Source organism: Ictidomys tridecemlineatus, chromosome 3 (assembly GCF_052094955.1).
Source record: "Ictidomys tridecemlineatus isolate mIctTri1 chromosome 3, mIctTri1.hap1, whole genome shotgun sequence".
In the NCBI taxonomy this organism is placed as follows: domain Eukaryota; kingdom Metazoa; phylum Chordata; class Mammalia; order Rodentia; family Sciuridae; genus Ictidomys; species Ictidomys tridecemlineatus.
Genome location: NC_135479.1, coordinates 203,411,972 through 203,435,833, shown reverse-complemented (window position 1 = coordinate 203,435,833; position 23,862 = coordinate 203,411,972). Strand labels below are relative to the sequence as shown.

The window sequence follows — 23,862 nt, the reverse complement described above, 5'->3', positions numbered from 1 at the left end:
AACCAAATGGTGTTGGTATGTGCTGGGAATGAATTCAACACATGGTTGAAGGGAGGTTTGATAAGGAAAATAGAGTATGGATTATGAAGAATAGTAGTCAAGGAAGAAAAGCATGTAAAGCATGAAGCCAAGATCATCTGACCATTTAGATGATACTTTGTATAGAATCTATTCTAGAAAAGTAGGTCATGGCATGAAGAGAGTATATGTGAACAGATGTTCAGGCTGGTTATAAAAGAATTTATTTTTGGACGGTCCCTCAGTTTCTGACATAAAGTTTAGTACATTGATAAATTAAAAAGAGTTTTGTGAGCTGATATAATGACTTTTTATTCATCAGTTTCCATATTTATCGGTGATAATCAGATTTATCTACTCAAAATGATTGCTTTTGATTTGAAGTAAAGCATATCCTTGATTTCTCAACCTAAGAAATACATTTTACATTTGCAGACTGTGCTAGGTTTCAAGATTTTAAACTTGACCATTTATTTGAATCTGAATGGGTGTAAAAGATACCAGTTCCAAAGAATAATATGAAAAATAGAAATAAGAATATACTTAATAAGAAAACACTATCAAAGTTGTATGATGCAACATGCTTCATTATAAAGAATTCTATTCCAGAAATTTTTAATTTTGTAACATTGAAGACATAGACTTTGTCTCATTAAGAAAAGAATGTAATGAGATCAAGCTCAGACTAACCAGGCAGTGAAGCAATCTAAAAAATTTTAATGAGTTGTATTCCTCTCCTTGTGGTTAGCAAACAGATTAATGAGTTGCTTCAACTAAACTAATAATTTAGAATGATACAAAACAATGGCTCCCGGGTTTGACACTCACACTTAGCATTTTCTTCTTGAACAGCAAACCAACTCACCACTCCTGACACCATGAGCCACTATGGCAGCTACTATGGAGGCCTGGGCTATGGCCTTGGAGGCTTCGGTGGCCTGGGCTATGGCTATGGCTGTGGCTGTGGCAGCTTCCGCAGACTGGGCTATGGCTGTGGCTATGGAGACTATGGATATGGCTCTGGCTATGGAGACTATGGATATGGCTCTGGCTTTGGAGGCTTTGGATATGGGTGTGGCCGTCCGTCATGCTATGGAGGATATGGATTCTCTTGCTTCTGTTGAAATCCTGCTCTAGTAATTCAACATCTGCTATTATGAGGGGACTTGCTAAAACATTCTTCAGTCAATGGACTTAGATGACTTTAGACTTAAAAACAGGTGAAATATAAGAATTTCAGAGAAATCAGAAATTATTTTGTGACTTCATCCTAGATAGGAGATGCAGAGCTGGTTAAATTCCCAATAAATGATCTAATATGAAATTAAAAATATGGCTTTTGTTTGGTTTATTTAATTCAATTATGTATCCATACTTAAGTTTTGAAAATTGTCAAGTAGAAATACAGTGCACACATGATTATAAATGCATGTAAATGAATATATGGAAATTGAAAGGTAGAAAACATTCCAAACATAAAGAAAAATTAAGGAGAAGAAAAATATGGTTGCCTTGATTTAATCAGAACTTGGTATATATACATATGTTGTGATATCACACCATACCTTGTTAGTATTTCCCTTCTCTTAGATTAATACTTAGGTTTATTTAACATTTTATTTTTCTTATACTGATAAGTGAACCAAACACTTAATATTTTATCTGACTCTGAATGTCATTATCTAATGACCCAATGTTAAAATTCAACTCTGGGTTAAAAATCAAACCAAACGTCATCATATAGAGCTCTTTTTTCAGTCAATGTTGTTGAGTGTGAGTGGACCACCATAGTGGGTTGAGCAGGGAAAACAGAACTATGCAAACCTGTCAAAGACCAAGTTATATAGCCTGAATCAGCTGCACAGGGTATCTCTAGAAGCATTTTTTTTCTGACATGGATGGTATCTCTAGGGATATTGTCCATGTAGTAAACAATATAATTATGACTGATGTTGATAGTCTTAGTATAATCCATATCATAATTTCATTTTAAGATCACATTGATCTATATTTAAGTTGAGAAAAAAATATTTGAAAGCACAACAAAAGTTGTTTCCCTCTGTGTAAAAAACACAAAAACATTTTTCATTTCTTCCTCTACCCATAATGAATGGAATTCTAGGTCACAAATTAAAACTTCTAAAAAATTAATAATGATGCAAATGTGCTTTTGATCCAGTGAAATGACAGACAAAATACCATCCTTTTAAATAAAATTCCTTTGAGACATCTTTAACTTGTACATTCAGTGAACAAAAAGCAACAGATTTTTTGCATACTTTTCAAACTGTTCTTTTCTTGTTTTTATAGTGAAGAAATAAGTTACACAAATAATAGATGTTTTCTTTATTGAATATGTATAGTTCACTGTACTATTAAAGCATTCCATTTGTGTATCATATTGTTTCCATATATGGAGACAGTCTTATGCCTCAAAACCAAAAATAGGCTTTGATCATAATCACATTCAATGACAGAGTTACACAAGAAGAATATGAAATCCTTAAGTATGTAATTTTTTTACAGTTCTAAATAGTGCATTAAAAATGAAATTATCAATTTTTCTGAAATGGTGAGTAAAAATGGATTGAAGTTGGGTCAGAGTAGCATAAGTATCACAGGGCAAGACTAGTATTGGGTTCAGTGACATTCTAATACCAGACATCTTATTGGAACTCATGTCTAGCCTTAAACATTTTTCTAGAATAATCAGTAAGTAGCTCTCATTGTATTGAGTGGCCTTGCTTTAATGTCTGTTAAAGTCATATAACCATATGCTTCATTCAAAAAATGTTTTTGAGTATTAACTAAATTTTATTCTTAATTTTGACAATAGGTCAGGGAAAAAACCCTGTGGGGGGGGGGGGAAAGTGTCCCTTTTCAATTATGAATAAACTACTACAGTATTCAAAGTATGTCACTGAAATATTACTCAAAAATATGAAACATATCTTATCAGTATAACTAGAGTCATATGAAACAAGTAAGTTTTATGAGTTTCAAATGTTAAAATGTGCACTTGGTGAGGCTTAAGGTGAGGTCAGACATGGGTGTTTCCTCCCCTCTGGGCTGAACTGAGTGACACAGTGAACACCCGGCTAACAACTGGTCCTAAAAAAAATGTCTCTTTATATTTAGACTTTTTTTGTAATTTTGTCTTCTTTTTAGAGAATTTCTTAAGTTGTTCTAAATACTAAAAATCCTTTTAACTTTCCAAATTATTTTAAGAGTTGAAATATTTTTCAAGTGAGAAATAACTTTATCAGTATCTTAGAAAGATCTGATTGATATTTTTGGACAGGATAGTTAGAAATGGCCTGGAAATGAAAAATGGGTTCAGAACAGGCCAAGTGAAGACAAGGGTAAATTTTTTCCTGATCATGGAGATCTGCATAAAAGGGATATAGTATTAATTTGAAAAAAATGATTATAATCAAAACCATATGACATGCTTCATGCTTTCAACTGGATACAGTGATGAAAATTGGAGCAAAGGACATTGGGTGATGCTTGAAGTGAGATTTGAAAAAGGTACAAGCCTCATGTCTAATGATTAATGATAAAGAGGGAGAGATGATGCAAGGAGGATGTTTAGTCTTGCATGTGGGATTGCTGAAGCCAGAACTTATTAGAAAGAGAGGACTAGGTTCTAAATAGAGAACTCTGGGAAAACTTCTCCTGAGATGGGTTTGTGATCCCTATACTAGTCTCTCCACTGGTGATTGTACAAATATCTTGGATATTAGTTTGTAAATCCAAAAGTATATATGTCAACTGTGTTTAGTGAAAGTTCTAAAACTCTAAAGTCAGGTGATGTTTTGCTATTGTTTTCTGGTACTTTCAGCCACTGAATCAAATAGTTCTTGTTTCTCATGTTACAAAACATGTAGGCCTTTTCAAGAAATTGATCACTTTAAAAATCCTGCCTGCCTATTACTTGAAATATTGCAGAATCTATTATCATGACCACACAATTCCTTTAGAATATACTTAGTTAGATATTTTAAAGTATTTAATGACTGATATCTTGTGGCTAGGAATAAAGAATTCTCTTTAGGGTTTGGTATGCGTAATCTCGGAAAAAACAGCAAATTCTTCCAATAAAATTAAAGCAATAAGATAAAGGACATCTAAGTAGGTAGCCAAGCAAGTTCAGACAACCTTAGTAAATGGTTTTCAAGAGACAATAGATTAATGAGTTGTGTCAGACAAGTATAATGCATGGAATGATACAGAAGGAGGGCACATGATTTATCACATGCTCTGATCTACTATATAATCAGCTCTCTGCACCTGCTAACATTTACACTCAAGATCTTGACTTGAACAGCAAACCAACTCACCACACCTGACACCATGAGCTACTATGGCAGCTACTATGGAAGCTTTGGAGGCTTTGGTGGCCTAGGCTATGGCTATGGCTGTGGCTGTGGCAGCTTTCACAGACTGGGCTATGGCTGTGGTTATGGAGGCTATGGATATGGCTCTGGCTTTGGAGGTTATGGGTATGGATTGGGCCGCCCATCATACTATGGAGGATATGGATTTTCTCACTTCTACTAGATGATTACTGAAAACAGAAGCAGAGAAAAACCTTCAATTGTGTTTGCTCCTATCCCTTGTCTTATTCTGAAAAAATCCACCCTATTTTCTCCATCATCAATTGATTGATATTTATCATTGTTTAAGTTACTTCTATGAACATATAAAACCATTTCTCTGGCTCCATACACTCATGATATAATGCATATTTAATATCTATAAGCATTCTAGTTTACTTTCCTCATTTGGATTTAATTTTCTTACCACCTTTACTATGACATTATCTTTCGAGCAAATAGCTAGGGAACAATTATATTTTGCATTTATCTCATAAATTGATTGCTTAAAATAAATATATTCTTGTTATTTTCTATGTTTTTTCTTATATTAGTTTAACAAAACAATTACTGTGAAGAAATTTACCATGAAGAAGTGAGGTCTGTGTTCCAATAACAGTCTAATGAGAACATTTCTAGTGTGCTGTTACACAAACTCAGGAGCATGAGATATCATATTAATGATAAATGAAAACAGCTTACTTCCATTAAATCACTGAGGATAAGTGTCCTTCAAGTGTTCCTGGAATTACTATGGAGATGGCCATTCTCATATTCTGTTACATGATATTTCTGTTCAATGAATATCATCTTGGTACCATTGTTCCAGTCAGTCATGCCCTTGCATTTTTTTCAAACTTTCTTTTGGTGGAATGAAGCAGATTGGCAAGTAATATTTATTTCCTAAGCAATCTACGTTTTTCATCAACTGAGGGCCATTGTCCCTTATAATTCTGACCTACTTGTAATGGCCATGATACAAAAGAATCATATGTTACAATGTTCTTTACAAAACTGGGGTAGGGGGTGCAGGTGTAGGATTTTCAGATTTCTTTTTGTGTTCTATTAGAGGGCTCTTAATGTACTGTAGACTTTCTTATGAATGGATGATGACACACAATTCAATTTTATTAGTGCACTAGATGCTTTTCTGATAAGACCCCCTCTTGGCTGCCAATTCTGGCCCCATTAGTCAATCAAGATCCAAGATCGAATAACCCAGTTCTTTCTTCCCTTAGGATTGTTCCCACCCAGAAAATTCCTCACTTCTTCCAGAGTGAATTCCCTTTCGTTTCTTCTTCAAGTCTATCACTCTTGGTCAGGCACTTTAGAACTTCAACAGTGATCATAGTTGGAGCACTCATCTAGTAAACTTCTTGGAGAACTTTAAAATTGTCCAGAGAAGCCTGCTCCAACAGTGTATCGGATATGATCAGACATATCTGAACTTAAATTCAAGTTTGGACCCCTATGATATATTTCTTATTCCCCTTCAAAAGGGGAAAATAGCTCTATGTACAGTTTCTCATAGAAAAACTATAAATCTTCTTTACCTATATATAGTTTTTATTTCAAATCAGAAAGCCAAACAAGGGAGGGAAGGAAGGAAGGAAGGAAGGAAGGAAGGAAGGAAGGAAGGAAGGAAGGAAGGAAGGAAGGGAGGGAGGGAGGGAGGGAGGGAGGGAGGGAGGGAGGGAGGGAGGGAGGAAGAAAGAAAAGGAGAAAGAGAGGGAGGCCTTTTATGTGAGTGACTGGTCAATAGACCAGTCACTCACATAAAAGGCCTTCATTGTATTTGTGAGAATGAAATGAGAAACACATAACCATGCTCACATATTGTTAAAATGGAAACCATCAATTCACAGTCTTTTTTGCAATTGAAGTATTTAATTTTTCCTGTGTGGTCTTGAATCCTAAAATTTAGTCTGTTCTAAATCCGTTGGACAAAATAAGAGTTCATCAAATAGTTATTTCATGCTTTAAACTAAAAGAGCATGGAATGGTCCCTATATATTAGTTATGCAGTTACTATTCTGTATGATTTTCATCATTGAGTTTTCATTCTTCATCATCAACTATAAAATTCAACAATATGTAAACTAGTATGCATGCAAATTTGCATTTTCTTTCTTAGGAATGTAGTTATATAAAACCTTGCTCTGATAAATGTATTTGGAAAATCATGTTTCCTTTTAAAGAATCATTGTAATGTATAAGATATGAGAACTCTATATAATTTTCTCTAGACAGATATTACATCGACTACAGATGACCATGTATATCATGCACATTTGGTTTAATGGCTGGTCTTACTTGAAGGCCCTTTTGATTTCTGTTCTGAACTGTCCAGATACTATTAAATTTGATTTGTGCCCAAATATAATTATTGATTCTCCTGAATGTCATGGCTTTTAGAAGCATGTTGCAAAAACTACATTTACACTTTTGGTTAGATTGTTAAAGAATTGGAAGCTGGGAACATGAAACACATTTCAAAACTGCAGCCACTAAGTAGTTCTGTTGGGAGAACTGAACATTTATTTATATATATTACATCCATACAATATTAAAACACATTTCTTCTGAATGCCACTAGAGAGGAAATCTCTAAATGAAAAATATGGGCGCTAATTTTGAAGAAGGCATAAGACTTGTAAGTATACCCCAGTGTTCCAATGAGCAGTGGTTGCATAAGTTAGGGTACTGGATGAACATTATAGAATAAAATTGGAGGATGAATAATTTCTTGAAATATGAATGCAAAGAGTAAGTTATTTTACCACTTCTGGAAAAAAATTACAAACATAAATCATGATAACTTATTATCATCAAACTCATTTAACTGGTCACAGGCAATCCAGTGATGAAAATCAATACAAACACTCTTTAATAATTAAAAAATGTTCTGTTATCACAAAGGAAGAGTTTAATATTTCAACATGTCTATAGATCAAAATTTCAATATAACTGATCAGTTTTGCCAATCTGAATAAAGGTTTTTCTATTTTTTTTAATATTTAGAAATATGTTTGACATATATCATTGCTAGCCTTTGAAGTTTGGAGACTAAATTGAAGCACTGGATCATCTAAGGTTCTGACTATGAACTTGGAGATTCTGAGGCTTGGTATTTTTCTGTATTTTATTGTGTTTCTGTCACTCATCTTCCTGTGGACTACAGAGACCATACAGATTGGTTGATAATGGTGCTGTGATCCATACAGTCCCCCAGGCAAAAGTGTGAAGAGGCTTCCTGCACCCATCTCCCATCTCTATATCCAATTGGTCAATGTTCTTTAATATACCTATATGTCTTTGTTTCTACTTAGGAATCTCATGTTATCCTTTCCCATTAATGTGCTATTACTGTTAGTCTTTGGCACTTGTACTATTTATGTACCTTCTCATCTATTACTATCTGGTCTCCCAAATTAAAAACCTACCACTTTTGTTAATCCCTTAGTTAAAAGTCCTTTGTTTAAAATAGTTCTGTTATGGATTGAATATGAGGTGTCTCCCAAAAGCTCAAGTGTGAAGTAATACAAGACGGTTCAGAGGGGAAATGATTGGTGTGTAAAAGCCAATCAGTGAATTCATCATCTGATAGGATTAATTGAGTGGTAATTGAAAGCAGGTGGGGGCACTTCAGGACTGGCACTGAAGTATGTATTTTTTAAATGGTGAGTGGAGACCTGACTCTGCTTCCTGAACTTCATGTGAGCTCCTTCCCTCTGCCACACTCTTCTTCCATGATGTTCAGCCTCACATTGAGCCTTGAGGAAGGAAGCTGCTGTTTATGGATTGAAATGTCTGAAATTATGAGATGCTAGATAAACTTTCCCTCCCCTAAAATTGTTCTGGTCAGGTCTTTTAGATGCAGCAGTGAAAAATCTGACAAAAGAAAACTCCTTCTATCTTTTATTGGAATGCATATAATGTAGCTATCAATGTGCTGACATAGAAAGGAATCTTAGATAATTCATTTAAACTAAAATGTCTAGCAGAGCATAGGCCATAGAATTGGTCCACTAGGTATGGTCCTTAATAAACCTTCAATGAATCAATATGAGTTTATCCAAATAATTCATAATCTTTGTTAAATATTTGCCTTTACACTAGTAGCTCCTCCTTCACCTCCATTCTTTTCTTCACTTCTCATAATGAGTACCTAATCATGTTCAAAACCCATTTTAAGTAATTTCTCTGTAGAGAGAAACTCACTGATTTCAGCAGAAATATAAGAGCATTTTGTTCAAATGCCACTTCCTGTTCCCTATGTAACTTTTTCTTCCTGGTCCTTATCACTAGTGGACATTATACATTAGCTTGTTTACTCACATATTTGTGTTGGTGTGTGTTTGTGTGTGGTGCTGGGAATTGAACCCAGGGTCTCATGCGTGCTAGGCAAACTATTACCACTGAGCTGCATGCTCAACTCCTTACATCTTCTGTCCTCAGGAAATTTAAACTCCATACCGATATATAATTTTTCCCTTTTATTCGTGTCTGCATGCACTAGGCTTAGGACATGCCTGGCACACAGAAAGTATTTCATAAAATATATACTTAATAAATCTATGAAAACACAAACTCATTGATTAATTATTGATTTGCATGCCAGTTTCCCTATTGATGTATGCACCCTTTTATTATGATGATTCTTTTGATGAAGAAGAAAAGCTTTATTTTCTTGTTAAATAAACATTAAGTTTTATTCATTTCCCAGAGATATTCATTAACTCTCTGCAATGTGCTAAGAAGGGACAGTCATAAACCAATATCAGTATCACCAATAGTTCAATTTATTGAGATCTTACTTTGCTACATGCATCATCACACCTAAATTTCATATGCTATGAAGTAAATACTATTGCTATACCTATGCAATAAGTGAGGAAACCATAATTTAAAAATCTTAAACAACTTATCTAAAATCATACAGTGATGACTTGTAAGGTAATAGAAACCTATGAGAAATTTTAAAATTAAAACATTTTGACCCTAAGTGTAAGTATGTACAAGAGAGAAGATGTAAGCAAGACAAGCATTCCTAAAAGCATTCAATGTTTATCACAGAGTTTCACCTAGCCACACTTACTAATGACAGATTTCAGTCAATATTCTTCTAGGACATCAAGAGAGAGATATTCCTTCATCTCGTCTTCCATTTTCCAGAGTTATAGTTAGGTTTTTCTCACCTGTTAGCTTTTGGTCACTATAACAAAATGCATGATCATAAATTTATAATGAGAAAAGACTTATTTTGGTTTATAGTTTGAAACTTCCATTCTACAATGGGTTGGTCCCATTGCTTTGGGCCTGTGGTGAGGCAGCACGTTACAGCAGAAGCATGTGGTAGAGTAAAATTGTTTACCTCAAGGGCAGGAAGCAAAACAGAGAGTAGGGAGCAGGAGTTTTAATGATCCCCTTTTAAACCCTTCCCCAGTGATCTCAAGGGCTCCTTCTAAGGCTACCTCTTCAAACTTCTACTACCTCCCACACAGCCTCCCTGGGCACCAGGCCTTTAACATGTGAGCCTTTAGGGCACATTCAAGATGCAAATGATAGAATCAGCAAGCTCTGGGCAAGTTTTCCTTTTCCCTTATAAGAATGGAGGCATCCACTTTTCCTGTTTTCATTTGTATCTGGTTTCATCCATTGCTCCCTCTCCTTACACTTACACTGCCTCCTTACCTGAATAAACCTGGAAATGGACTGTCTGGCTCCCTCACCTGTCTCCCAGGATACTGTGCTCTGGTCTTTAAAAACCCCACAAGGAATTTGCATGCTCAAATTAAAGCTCAATTGGCATGAGCCACAAAAGTAAAGCTCAAAAAGTCAAAAATGCCTGAAGTCAGAGAAATTTTATTACTGGTGAAGGTTTCTTTCCATTCTTGTCTTTCTGAAAGGAAGATTTCAGTCAAGAAATACAGAAAAGCATAAAACATTTACTTAGTGTCAAGGAAGTATACTCAGACCTATGTGTTGCTGACCATGTCTAGGAAAGAAACACTCCAAATCTCTCAGTGTTGAGTTTTTATATTTGGTCTAGAACCTTTCCTCCAAATGATTCATGTATTTGGATGGCTACTGTGGTTTTCTACCATAGTTTAGTGCACCTATGCCAATTTCTCCATGTTGGAAATTTCTAAAGCACAGACCACATTCATTTACCCCAGGTTGACAGGGAGCTGCCTGCCTGCCTGCAAGAAGGCAGTTCCTGGGCAGTGTATGGCCACTGGTTCCTGCTCAGGGACAAAGCCTGAATTTCCTTTCCCATTTTCCTTACTAAATGTAGCTAGCTACCAACTCTAATATTTTTTACAAGGCAAAGCTGGATTTTTAAGTTAAGAAGCCTGAATATAATATATTACCTTCAAACATAAGTGGATTTCTATCAAAAGAAAAAAAAAGACAGAAAGGTTAAAACCTACCCTTAAAACACCCCTACCCTGCACCCCAGCTATTTTTACTATGGTCCTGTGAACTAATGGAATAATTACACTCATTCTGCATTCTTTCACTGTCCCCTGTACCTCATTTTCCTCTCTAGTGTCTTTCATTCTTCCACAACACTCTGTCACTCAGTTGTAGTTGCTAAGGTAAATGTTTCAACAACTGCTTAATGGGAAAATCCAGAGTTTTCTTTGTAGTTATATTGAGATGCAAGGTTACCAGGGTTCATCAAGCCCTTTCTGAAGGCAAATTTGCTTGTAAGACTGCCATTGCCCAGAGTGACCATGGACAAGTTATTTAAGCCCTTTGCTAAATTGTTTCATTTATCTTTCTTTTCACATCAGTAAAATTGGGATAATAAAGTAACAAGTTTGTAATGACTTTGTGAAGATTGAGTAATACATAAGAATCCCTCAGAGGATTGCTTGTCATATGCAAACAATGGCCGTTAGTTATTGCTGCTCCTATTTAGATATTTTTATATTTGACTTTGTGTCCATTTTCTGTTGTCATTATACTTGTGCAAAACACACAACCAAAAACTTCAGTGCTGACTAACAGTAGGATCTTGACTCACATATTCTAAACTTGGGGAAAGTGAGATCCTTGCCAGCTCCTTTAACATGGTCAGGGGTTAATGGACAGTCGACTGGAGTGAAGGGAAGACTGGGCTCTGCTCCACAGTCCTCTCACTGTACAGTAAGTAAAGCAGCTGTGTTCATGGAGATGGTGGGGGCATGAGAGCAAAACAGATCCCAGCAATGACGTTCACACTCCGTATTCAATGGTCTCTCTGCAGGTCGATGATGCTCAAATCTATTTCTGATGTGTCCAGAGGTCAGACGACAGTAAAGGATACCTGGTAAAATTTGCATTTCCAAAAAATGATAAAACATTTTTAGTATAAATAAATCTATAATATTACATGCAACAAGCTTAGCCAAAACAAAACTATGGTTGTTTATCTAAAATTCAAATTTAACTGAACTCACTGCAGGTTTTATCTGCTAAGTCTGGCATCTCTCCCAATCTGGCTTTTCTTCTATTTATATGCCTGAAAAATGATTCCAAATTTGTGTCTACATGACAGCCAAACCTCAGCATGTTTTAACCAAAAGATCATTTTTTCCCCACACATTGCCTTTCTGTTCTTCTCCCTCCTAGAATTTCTATTCACTAAGTCCTTTAAAATGAAAAATTTATCATGAAAACAATTCTCTATTTATCTCCTTGTTCATGGGCTGCTTCCTCTTACTCTTGGGATTTATATGTTCTTTGGAAAGATACTGTTTTCTTCATCACCAGTTTTTCCCTTAATTCAGGTCTTTTCATGTCTTCATCACAATTTGATCCCCATAGATTAAGTCAGACTGTTTGGATTTCAATGTGAACTTGACTGCTGATTAGTGCGATGACCTGGGGCAATTTATCTTATTAAATTTTATTTTTGCTATGTGCAAATTAAAGATAAAGGCAGTGCAATGTGGGGGGGGTGTTAAAGGAACTAATGTTTCAAAGCAAAAAGAATGGACAGAAACAGAGTAAACAATAGATCCTAGTCATAATGATAATCATCATTATTATTGTGATACATTTGTCTTTTTCTAATACCTTACTTCTCTGTTTCATTCCATAGAAACAGCTTAGTACTCAAAAGCTACTCTTGCATCCTGATACGTGAAATTCAATGAGCAAGAAACAGTTTATCTAAACTACACCCTTTCTCCATTTTTTCATTTCCCCACACCTATTTCTATTTCACAATGTAATATTTGCAAATATTTATCTTCTGCTCAATTATTACCTTCTTATTGAAACAACTTTAATGTATCTAAATTGAAATTCATTTCAAACTCATAAATTTAAATGTTTTACTTTTTTATTTCACTCATGGTTATAATACTAGATGGTTATTTAACTTTATCCGTTTCCATTTTACGAGGTATTTATTGCATGCTATATTTTCGTGTTAAAATGTTAACTGACATAGTTTACCAAAATGATATAAATAGCTCATATGAAACAACAGGATTGCTCCATTGGCAGATGATAAATGCATAATACTAGCACAATAAATTATTAGCACCTCCCTTCTAATACACACATGCAGGAAGAGACCCGCACCCATGCTCTCTCCACCAGGCAGCAAGCTGGCTCTTTTACTTCAAGGCTCTATTCAAAGATATTAGGATAGCCCTATTTAATAAGGAAACAAATAGTTAAAGAAAAGATTATAAAACCATCATAAATGTCTTGCATTTGTTCTACGAATAAAGAATGTGAGAAGAAATAGGATGTATCAGGTAAGGTGGAAATTGATGGCAACATAAAATAATAAATTTATTATGGGTAGCTCAAAACACCTATGGGAAATCCAGGAAGGGAATTGACACACTACACAGAAGTCAGTTGTGAACCACCTGATATAGCGGTTGTTTTGTTAGGATATTGTTTTTGTCTTGTCTGCCATTGCTGCTTTTAGCTACCACTAGAGTGGACTGATGTCACTGCCATTCCTGGACACTGTTGGTGCTATCTCTTCTGCTTCCAGATACCTGCACTCTAGGTGAGTTGTGACTCATCCTATTGCCCTTGTGGCACTTTGTGCAAGATCCAAGAACAAGTGACACTCTTGATTAGACAAACCTAATTAATGTACCAAAGGCACATTAATTAATTAATCAATTAGTTAAAAGAATGAGATATTCCTCTTCAAGTTCTGTTCTGGGGGCCATGATACTTTATTCTTCTCCCAAACAAGAACAAGGCTTAGATTTTGAGGAGCCTCCATGATGGCACGTGAAGGACACAAAGTTATTTCGAAGTGAAGAGTGAACTTACATGTTTTCCTCCACCAGAGTTCAGCTGAGTCTGCAAATAAGCAGGACTCTCTTAGCTAAATTACATGAGTACTAGTGAAAATGTATTTCCCCACTATACATCCCAAAAGATGCTTCACTTTTCTAGAGTGACTGAAATCCCCTGAATCAAACCATCTAGTACCAGGGTTAAGACACATGGCCATGTTTAGAACCGTAATATCATTGCCTGAGGATTTAGGGAGAGACGAGTTCTGTTCATCATTCCCCTTTGCCCTAGAACACTGGGTACACATAGTGAGGAAAAGGGGGAAAGAGAAGGAGAAAGTGAGAGGACACATCCAGAGCCAGCAACATAGCTCCAAAGGGACAAGCTCACTCAAGTGACACAGGATAAGGTCCCCCAGGAGGGCACAAGTGGTGACTGGCTTCTTAAAGATGGATGAGACTGGGATGAGCATCAGAAACCTAAAGGAAGCAAGTTCTTCTCTGCGAATGAGAAGTCAAAAAATAAAATAAAGATAAATAAGCTACCTCCACAAAACTGGCGTCAGCTAAGCATGCTGCAGCAAAGTCCATGAAGAGCCAGCAATGCCACCTCCCTTCTGCAGGGCTCTCTAACTCAGTGTTGCAGCTGAGTGGGAAACACAGGCTCTGGAGCCAACTGACCCAGGTTCTAATCCAACTTACGCACTTAATCACCACTTTGGCTTTAAGCACATCATTACCTCAGCTGTTGAAGCCATCTATAAATGAGGGTAATAGTAGTATCTACCTCACAGGGTGATTGTATTAAGTGAATTCATTCATCTGAAGTTGCTGGGACCTAATACATTTTAATAAACACTATTCTTAACTATTTTTATTGCTAGGGTGAGGAATGTGTACATCCCAGGGATTCAGTTGAAGTGGTTAACCATTTAATGGATGTTGGTTTTGAAAACTGGTGAAAAGACCACAGTGTTTACCTAAAATATCTACTTACAGGTAATGTCAGAAGCATTCATATGTAATTAGTGAACCCAAACTATCTTTCAAAATACGGTTGGAGTATTACCTCATGTCCCGGAGTAAATTAATGGGAATTTCAACCAGGATCATAAAAGGCAAGGCTTTGAGGATAGAAACATTACCTCTAATAGGCACAAAGGTGATTAAAGGTACAGTGAATTAAAACATGTGAAGATGCAGGAAGCCCTCCCTTTCCGGAATCAAGAGAATATTAATGAGCTTTGGGGTCTCAAGATGTAAAGGCTGCAGGCTTAACCACTGCCACTTCTGAGGGTTTGTAAATTCACTGTGCAGAGAGTGACATTTAAGAACAAGTAACGCGGCTTTTATTACCCAACTGAATTAATTCCTGTACTGACAGTAAGCGTGGGTTATTGATAATGCAGGCTTCCAGAGGCTGGGACAGGAGTTCTGTGACCCCGCCAGGGTTGAGGTCACCAATCTCATTTTGCCTGTGAAAATGAGACCTTTGTGAGACAGGTGAAAATAATAATTTCTGGCCACAGAAGGTATACATTCTCAGTAACCAATTGATCCATGAACAAGATGCTGACATTCTTCACTTATTGAGTTAGTATTATTTTTTATTATTATTTGCAGACCAGTATCTTTAAAGCATGATCTTATGTCATTTTTCCCCCCCCAAAAAAAAACTATTTTGGTGAATTTCGTCAGGTGTGGCTTGTACCACAGTTGTTTCCTTTCCATTTCATTACTACAGGCAATTTTTTTCTCCTCAAGGTAGGAAATAAATAGATATCATAATATTTAAGACCAAAATCAGTAATTGTAAGAGCAATATGTATAAGCAGTATTCAGAAAGAACTTAGGAGGCTATACTAGAACTGCATTAATCAAGAAAAATCAACTCCATAAATGGTTGACTAAATTGATTTTGAACCATATAAGGAAAAATATACTCAATTACTTATTTTTTAATTTTTCTCCAAAGTTTTGGACATATGAAAGATTCAGTCTCTGGGAGAAAAAAGAGAACCTATATTTATCACAAAGACTTAGAAGAAGACATGACAATCTTACCTGAATCAAGATTTAATAATACAGAAAGTCAAGATTTGGAACCATATACAACAAATTCAGTGCTTTTGATTGTACTAATTTTCAACTTAGATTTGTCACTGCTCATGTCACATGGTGGTGGTGCTTGTGAAATGACCTTTTGACATTGGCTTGATCTTGACCCCCTTATTCATTTCACATTTTTCATAATGACCAGGAAGGCATTATTCTTCTCTATGTGTTTTTCTTTGACTTTAATTGTTGTTTTATAGGGCAATTATTTATAAGAACCATGCTTCTTGTTGATTGGGTCTTTTAAATAAAAAGTGCTTTCTTCTTTTTAGTGATAGTAAACATTGCTTCCATAGACACTTGATTATGACAACTGAATAGACATGAGTGTTTGAAGGCAAATTTAAATAATGGAAATGATTTTAATATTCTTTTAACTCTTAACAAAAATTTGTATCTTCTTTTAGAAACACCAGTAAAGAACCTGTGGTGATGTTAGCAGTGACTTATCTGTGGAGTTGATTTTTTTCAACCTTTATGCTAAAGAGTAGTGTAGTACAAGGTCATACAGCACTTACACATCTTGCTCATGTCCTGTGAAAGTATTCATAGTTCATCAAGCTCACGCTGTGCATCTACAAATTATGGCTATTGCACAAGTTTTACATCCTGGGCATTTTTACATTCCATGATTCTGATTGTACCATTATCACAGAGCAGAATATTAGAAAATGAAGTCATATAACATCTAAACAATATGAATCCTTTGGTTTTAAGATAAATGGTTAGGAAATCATCTATTACTGTAAGTTGTTACATATGTGTTTTAAAAATTTTATGTCACAAGCAAATATGTATTTATACAGTTACACATGGAGATATACATATGTCTCTAGGACAGGAAAGTAAAAGCCCTTCCACTTCATGAAACATGTTGATTCTTATTCCTTTTGACCCAAGACAGTAGTAGTCTTGGATACCCATGAACTCACAACTTTTTTTTTTTGCTCTTTGTCCCAAGATTTTTTTCATTATACATGATTTAGGTCACTTTAATAATCTCCTTTATCCAATTTCCCCTTATTTCCTCTAAATTTCCATTAAGTGCTGCTTATACTAAAACAAACAAGAAAAATCTCTGCCTCATCTGCCTCCCTAAATTCTTCTTATAGTGTATCTCTGAAGTAAAGGGAAATATTAGAATAATACATAGAATTGACAGTGCACTCCTTAACAGATGATCCAGAAACTACAAGTGTCAAAAATATCCTTCATTTTGAAAATATCAAGTATGAGTCTCCTCATGAACAAAAATATCTGTTTGTTGCTGTTTGAATTTGAACTTCCACTCTGTGAGAGGACCATCCGTATAGGCTACAAAACAGATTTCTGTTCATTTTTGCATGCATTGATGTTAAGAGGAATACCTTCCATATTGGACGGGAATTGTGTCCCTGAAAGACTTTTGAGAATCTAACCTATGGACAGGAAAAAAAATTGAAAAAAAACACATTTTTAAAATATAAATTGATAAAGCACTAAAATAAATGGTTTTAGCTTGACTGTTCACCAGCTGTCACTGAAAATTTGATGACATAGTTCCCAACACATACACTCCTATGTCTTTTTTTTTTTTTCTTTTCTTTTCTTCTTAAGTTGCTAAAGGAAGAGAATTGAATTTGGGGAACTCAAAATGAAGAGTGCAGAGAAATTATAAAAAGAAAGATTTTGCTGAATTGCTTTCACTCTTGACATATAGAGGCTGGGAAACACTATCCTGGTAGGGAGTAGTTTTTCAGTTTCTCTATACACCTATTACTATCTGGGAATTAATCTCAACAATAATTTCCATCCAGTGTTCAAAAAACAACTTCTCGTAAGTTTAATAAACTCATGATTATTCAAGCAATGTTCTCATCAAACTTTAAAGTACCATGTCTAGGATTTAAACATTTGTATAAATTTCTAGACCTAAGGAAAAATTTTATATAACTCTGTCAGTTCCCATTTGGAACAATTCTTAGCCATTTCTGTTTTGAGTGAAAGATACTGGAAATTTCATGGACGGCTTTATAAAGTATTATTTCTATAAAATAAGATTCATATTAAACATATAGTACTAAAGGAAAAAAGTGAGACTAGCTAGTATCAAGACACTAGGAACCTTAAAAGTGGTATGTATAATGACAGAATTATTGCATACCAAAATAGTATAGTCATCATTTATTTTGAATTCAAGCCAGGACTTTAAATACCTTACATAAATTCTGAAAGTGTTGTTATCCTGCATGTCAGGGTAAGAATATTGCATCAGAGAGGTTAAGCAACTCGAACAAGATCACATGGCTTGTATATGGTAAAGTTAGAATTTGAATCTGGGTTCAAAATCTGTGTTGATTCTTTTCACTGTACACTGCTATAGTCAGAATCAGGCATCAAGAATAATATTTGGGTAAATTAAGTCCTAAGAGTTGGTAGATTAAGTTTGTAGTCTTCACTGTTAACCGAAACTGAGTGTAAGTTGGTAAAACTTAATAGAATTCTAGGAGCCAGGATAATAGAGGGCCAGTGGATCTTACTTAAGATCATTAGCTTTAGATTGGCCCATGTCTGGAAAAATCAAGGAGGCTAGTCTGGTATAAGCCAGTTCTGAGCAGTTCTCATTAGTACTTGTGTTTAGTGTACCTAATTTTAAGTAGAATAACTATCAATAATACTTTAGGTGTGGCTGTTAAAAAACTCATAATTCTAGATAGAAAATGAACAGTAAAGTCACTTTATTAGAGGCTAAACTGTAAGGTTCAGGATTTTGATGATGAGATCCAAGGTAGTGAGATATGGCTAGGAAAGAGCAGCTGAGCCAGCACAAGATTCCAGTCTTCTCTCTCCTCTTCCCTTCCTTTTACCTTTCTTTCTTTCATTGTGGGATAGATTATGTTTTAAAACCAATCTGCTAACTTTTAAGGGAAGGTAAATTTCGTAACAGTGTCCCCAGGACAAAGATGACTTTTCATTGATCATAGACTAGAAGTTTAGATGGAGACAATTTTAAAAGATGATTCGAAAGGACAGTGAATTCTGAAAGAGGGAAGAACCAGTCTCCCATTCATCCATCAGTTTTCATTTTTTTTAATTTTTAAAATTGATTTTTAAAAATAAATGATGGCAGAATGTATTACAATTCTTATTATACATATATAGCAGAATTTTTCATATCTCTGGTTGTATATAAAGTACGTTGACACTAATTTGTATCTTTACATATGTATTTTGGATAATGATGTCCATCACATCCCACCATCCTTGCTAACCCCCTGCCCCCTCCCTTTCCCTCCCACCCCTCTGCCCTATCTACAGTTTGTCTATTCCTCCCATGTCCCCTCTCTCTACCCCACTATGAATCAGCCTCCCTATATCAGAGAAAAAAAATTTCCTAATTTACAGGACTACTGGGCATGTAACGGCCAACTCCTCTACTGAAAGTGGTTGGTAGTTCCAGAGGGGAAAGTTTGAGCCACAGAGGTTGCATACATGGAGTGTTCATCGACAAAGTTTTAAAGAATACAATATTTAAAGGTAAAAAAAAAACCAAACTTATGATTGTGGAGAGATTCTGTATAATTCCTTTCCAGTTCTAGCGTTTCTAGAAATTCCTAACATATGTCAGTTTCTTCTTGTTGTTGAAAACCATAAAAGGTCTTATGGTACCTTCCCTACACAAGGAGCATCCACACTTATCATCCCAGACCTTCTATTCATTCTCTGTCTCTCTCATCTCTTCATTGACCTTGGGCAAATTTTTAAAGACTGCTCCTGGTGTCTCTTTATATCATTGTCGAGTCCAAAGTCTTCTAGTTAGCTGGGAGTTTCTACTTGAAATGCCAGTTATAGGGCCATAGAGAGCTATTTTAAGATTGGAATAAACTTTTTCAAATTTTTTTTATTCATTATCTCTAAGCCTAAGCTCTTTGTTCTATGAAGCCTGACATTTCTGTTGAGGTAGAAACTGCTGCAAATTAGGATGAGCACGACCTAGTTTTGCATGACTTACATCCTTTGAGTGGCTGAATTCCACTTTTAGATCTTACTAAAAAGAACAATTCCCATTAAATCAATCACAGAAAAGAAATACCTAAAGACACACCAAAAAGAATCCTAAACTATTGTTTAACAATTCAAGCAAAAATATTTAACAGTAAAAATATTTTCTTTTTAGTTATTTAAAAGTATAATACTTTTGAAAACTATTGTAACACAAAGTTTAGGTGTAAAGAACATACCACTGAAGACTTTCTGCCTTTGGTCAACAAAAGGAAAAAGCAAATAAAAAATAATATAACAATTTTAAGACACATGGTAAACACATACTGGATTCAAAAAATATTTTGTTTCTCTTTCTTGATAAGGCATATCAAAGTTTTATTATTTGGTGCACCAATATTCTAGAGAAAGTTTTGTCAGCTAGTTGATTTTTAATGCTGGAGCTTGAAGGAAGCAGAGGTTGCCCCAGTAATGGAAAACATGATCATCTTTGGGCTCTGAGAACACAGCATCTGTGAGGTGGGTGCTTCATAGAGGACAGGCAAAATAATGAAGAACAGCGACTGGCGTAGTTTCCGAGGTGTGTCATAAATCATACCCTATTTGGACTCCAGAAATATCTCTGCTAGCAATCACCTCTGTATTTGGGGGTCAAGTGGAATACTCATCTTCTATTAAATTCAATGCAAACTACAAAGCAACGCTTAGTGACTGTGTTGTGGTTTATTTCTCAAGAGACTGTAGTAATTATAAGTGAAAAAATCCTGGACTGTTCTCATGATAAGTTTGTGGAAAAAAAAATTGCACAATGTTGCTTAGCAACATGGTTTTCAGAAGAAAAAAAAAAAGAAACAATTGTAGAACCTCTCAAAGAGTCACTGCATTGAGTGAACTATATCTTCATTCCTCCACTGAAAAGGTTGAAGAATTGGCAAATTTTCACCCCACCACCAATGTCAATCTAGCAATGCTAACCTGTGTGTTCAAATATTGGTTTATTCTCACAATAATTTACATTTCCTTGAACATCTATAGCAAGCTATACCTGTATTCTAAATTTAATACCCCTTCACCTCATCAGGACATCATCCGCTGCTCTTTATAGAAGTATAAGATTATCAGTAAAATGATTACCTGTCCTAGTATTTCCATGCTTGTTAATGGCGACAGAGTTACAGACAAGTGCAATTATAGGTATTGTTATTTAAAACATTGTTCGTCCAGGTAGCTCTCTGTATATTAAACATAACCAATAAACATTAGTGAAGTATATAGTATATAATAATAATAATAATAATGTTGTGCTGCTTGCTATATCAATTTTTAAAAATTTGCCACAGGCAGAATTCCTGATTTAGAGTTCATACTCAAAATGTAGAAAATAAATACATATGAGTGCCCATGATTCAAGAAGAAAAATGGTTAACACAATTCTAAGTGCCACTCTCACAGGCCACAAAACTACCGCTGAGAGACGCAAGTGAAAGAAAACTTGGATAGACTCTAGGATTTAAGCATGTTAAAAAAAAAAAGAACAAGAGAAGTAAAAGCAATGGATTATAAAAGCACAGAATAAGGGGAGACTGATGAACAATTTGGAGTGCAATAAGCAACAAATTGCCAAATAGCTTGAAAGCAAACCATGGCTCAACAGGCTTTGGATTCAAACAGAGATAAACTTGATTCCTGGCTTCAAAAATTATTAACTGTTTGCCCCTACTTATGCTGTTTTTTTTGCTGTTTTGGTAACCACACAAAGAGCTGTAAGAATTAAGTAAGTAAGATAAGCCATGTAAAACTCAGACCACATATTCAAACAGCAACAAAATCCAGACAGCTTATATCATGAGTACAACACATTTCAAATGGCATCTTAAGTTTATTTTTCCTTTTCTATACACACTTGACTGTGTGCTCAGTATGTAGAAATTACCTTCTTTAAAAAATTATTTTTTCATTTATACTTTTTAAAATATAGATTTCTCCATTGATTTTTGTCACTTTTGATAGACACTAGAGATAAATTAACGTTTAGCTAATTTTTACATTTTAATATAGAAAAAGTACAAACCCATGGAGAAATTCTAATGCTAGTGTTCAGTGTTAAAAAGAGGACTGCAATAAACTGGAGAAAATATACTGGGGCAAAAGGAAATATCTCCATAGAATTAGTAGATTGTTGTACAGAAGATATCAGCCTGAAATTTATCAGATTTAAGAAAAAAAATAATAAAGAAGATTTTTTTAAATCTCACTAGTTTACAATGTTAAAAACCTGTTTAAATAAAAATAATAGGTCAATCAGCTTATGTCAGTTGGAGAAAATATGGAAAAGTCATTGACATACAGAGGGACTCACTGAATGAATGATGACTGAATCAATAAATAAATTCAGCCCCACTTTGGCCCAAAGGGTTTTGACTTCTGAAGTAAAACATGTATCATGTGTCTTAACAAATACTAAGTATCGGTTATTCATTGATGTTCTTACTCTGGCAAACCACTGAATGTCTTTAGAAGGAAATAAGACTCTGACTTTGGTTTATTTTCAAATCTGTCTTATGATGAGATGCAGAGACTAAAATAATGGAAACAGAAATTAGAAGCAGGAGGTTATTGATGTACTGCTTAGAAAGAAGTCATACAAGCTGAAAAAGATGGTAGAATAGCAATGAAAAGAAATGGTAAGGGGTATGAATTAGTTTAATTTCTGTGAAGTTTAAGGAAAGATAATAATCAAATTATTACCAAAATTTTAAGTCATAGGAATGGAAATAATGAACTATCAGTGGTTATCCCAAAGAACTAAAGTTAGCACATTATAACAATACATGTACACCCATGTTTATGACTTACATGAATTCTAAGAAGGAAATATAATTGAAGTTCAAATTTTAACAAGCTATATTTAAGTTGGTAATGATACATATGCATATGTATATATATATATATTCATATATATGTTCATATACATATATGTATCACAATTAATGCCTAGGAATTAGATAACAGAATTTTCTTAGAATAGTTAATATTTCATATACACATTTTAAAATTTTCCAGTCAAATTGTTAGAAAAATACATGGCAGTAGACACAATCATCTTGGAAGGGAATATGGAGCTAAAATAAAGGGAGCATGGTATTACTGCATCTCCAAAGAAGACTATATTTGAGAACTGAATAGAAGAAAGTGGAAATAGAGAACTTATAGTGAGATGGTTAGTAAAAGATTCAGGATGGTATGCAATAAAATTAATAGTTTCGCCAGAAGTTCAAGGGAACAGAGAGAATGTAGTAGAGGGAAGGGAAATGTTCCAACCATTGGGCACTCGAGAGTAGGCTGGAAACATTAAAATTGAGAACTAATAAAGGAGTCTGATCCCTAGGACAGCGTAAGTGACCTCTGACCAAGCACTTCCAGTGGAGCAGAAGTGGTGATGGCCAACAATGAAAGGGTTGGTAATCTGATGTCTATAAGTGTCATGGAGGTGACAAATGGGATGAATCTGACAACTGAGTTGGAGGAAGGTGGAAGGACATCAGCCAATAGATTTTACCAGCTTTTTTTTTCAGTTATTCTCTGTTCTCATGACACTTATAAATTCAGCTTTGCACTTTTTCTTTGTTACAGGATAATGGGTTTCATTGGGGTTATTCTTGAACTCAACATTAATGGTTTTTCCTTCCAAATTATTTTCTACAATAAGGAAAAGGGCATCCTGGGTTCACCCTTGGCCATGGTCAATTATGAAGAGAGCTGGTAACATTAACAATGGTGTGACCTTTCTTAGAGAATGGGAAAAAGGTCCAGTGGCATGGAAAGTGATTTCTTAATTTATAGGTTAAAATTAGACCACTTTTCTAAAAAAAAAATCCAAATAAAATATATATGGAAAATGTTAAGTAAAAATACAACATGAGTTTCTTCATACCCTTGATTCTTTTTAAGTATTTTTGAATATGGTAGATTTCTGTACATTATCTAGATATATGACATTCCCTCAGTTGTTTATTTAAAAAGCCAAGTACAAATGAGGTGGTGTTTTATTAAAAATACAGAAAGCACTGCAGTAATAATTTGTGCTTTCTCGTTATCAGTATTTT

At 34.9% G+C, this 23,862-nt stretch overlaps 1 protein-coding gene across 1 annotated transcript; it reads left to right on the top strand.

Annotated features, from left to right (window-relative positions):
* The first annotated feature begins 896 nt into the window (after nucleotides 1-896).
* On the top strand, nucleotides 897-4,581 carry LOC120890446 (uncharacterized). Its single transcript, XM_040287186.2, has 2 exons — nucleotides 897-1,090; nucleotides 4,464-4,581. The coding sequence occupies exons 1-2, from the start codon at nucleotides 897-899 to the stop codon at nucleotides 4,579-4,581; spliced, it is 312 nt and encodes a 103-aa protein (XP_040143120.2).
* The last annotated feature ends 19,281 nt before the right edge of the window (nucleotides 4,582-23,862 follow it).

Bases quoted from the DNA above. Each gene is read 5' to 3' on its own strand.
- LOC120890446 (XM_040287186.2), top strand. From the start codon at position 897: ATGAGCCACTATGGCAGCTACTATGGAGGCCTGGGCTATGGCCTTGGA. The intron at 1,091-4,463 runs GTGTGGCCGTCC...CAGCTTTCACAG, and splicing joins TTTGGAGGCTTTGGATATGG to ACTGGGCTATGGCTGTGGTT.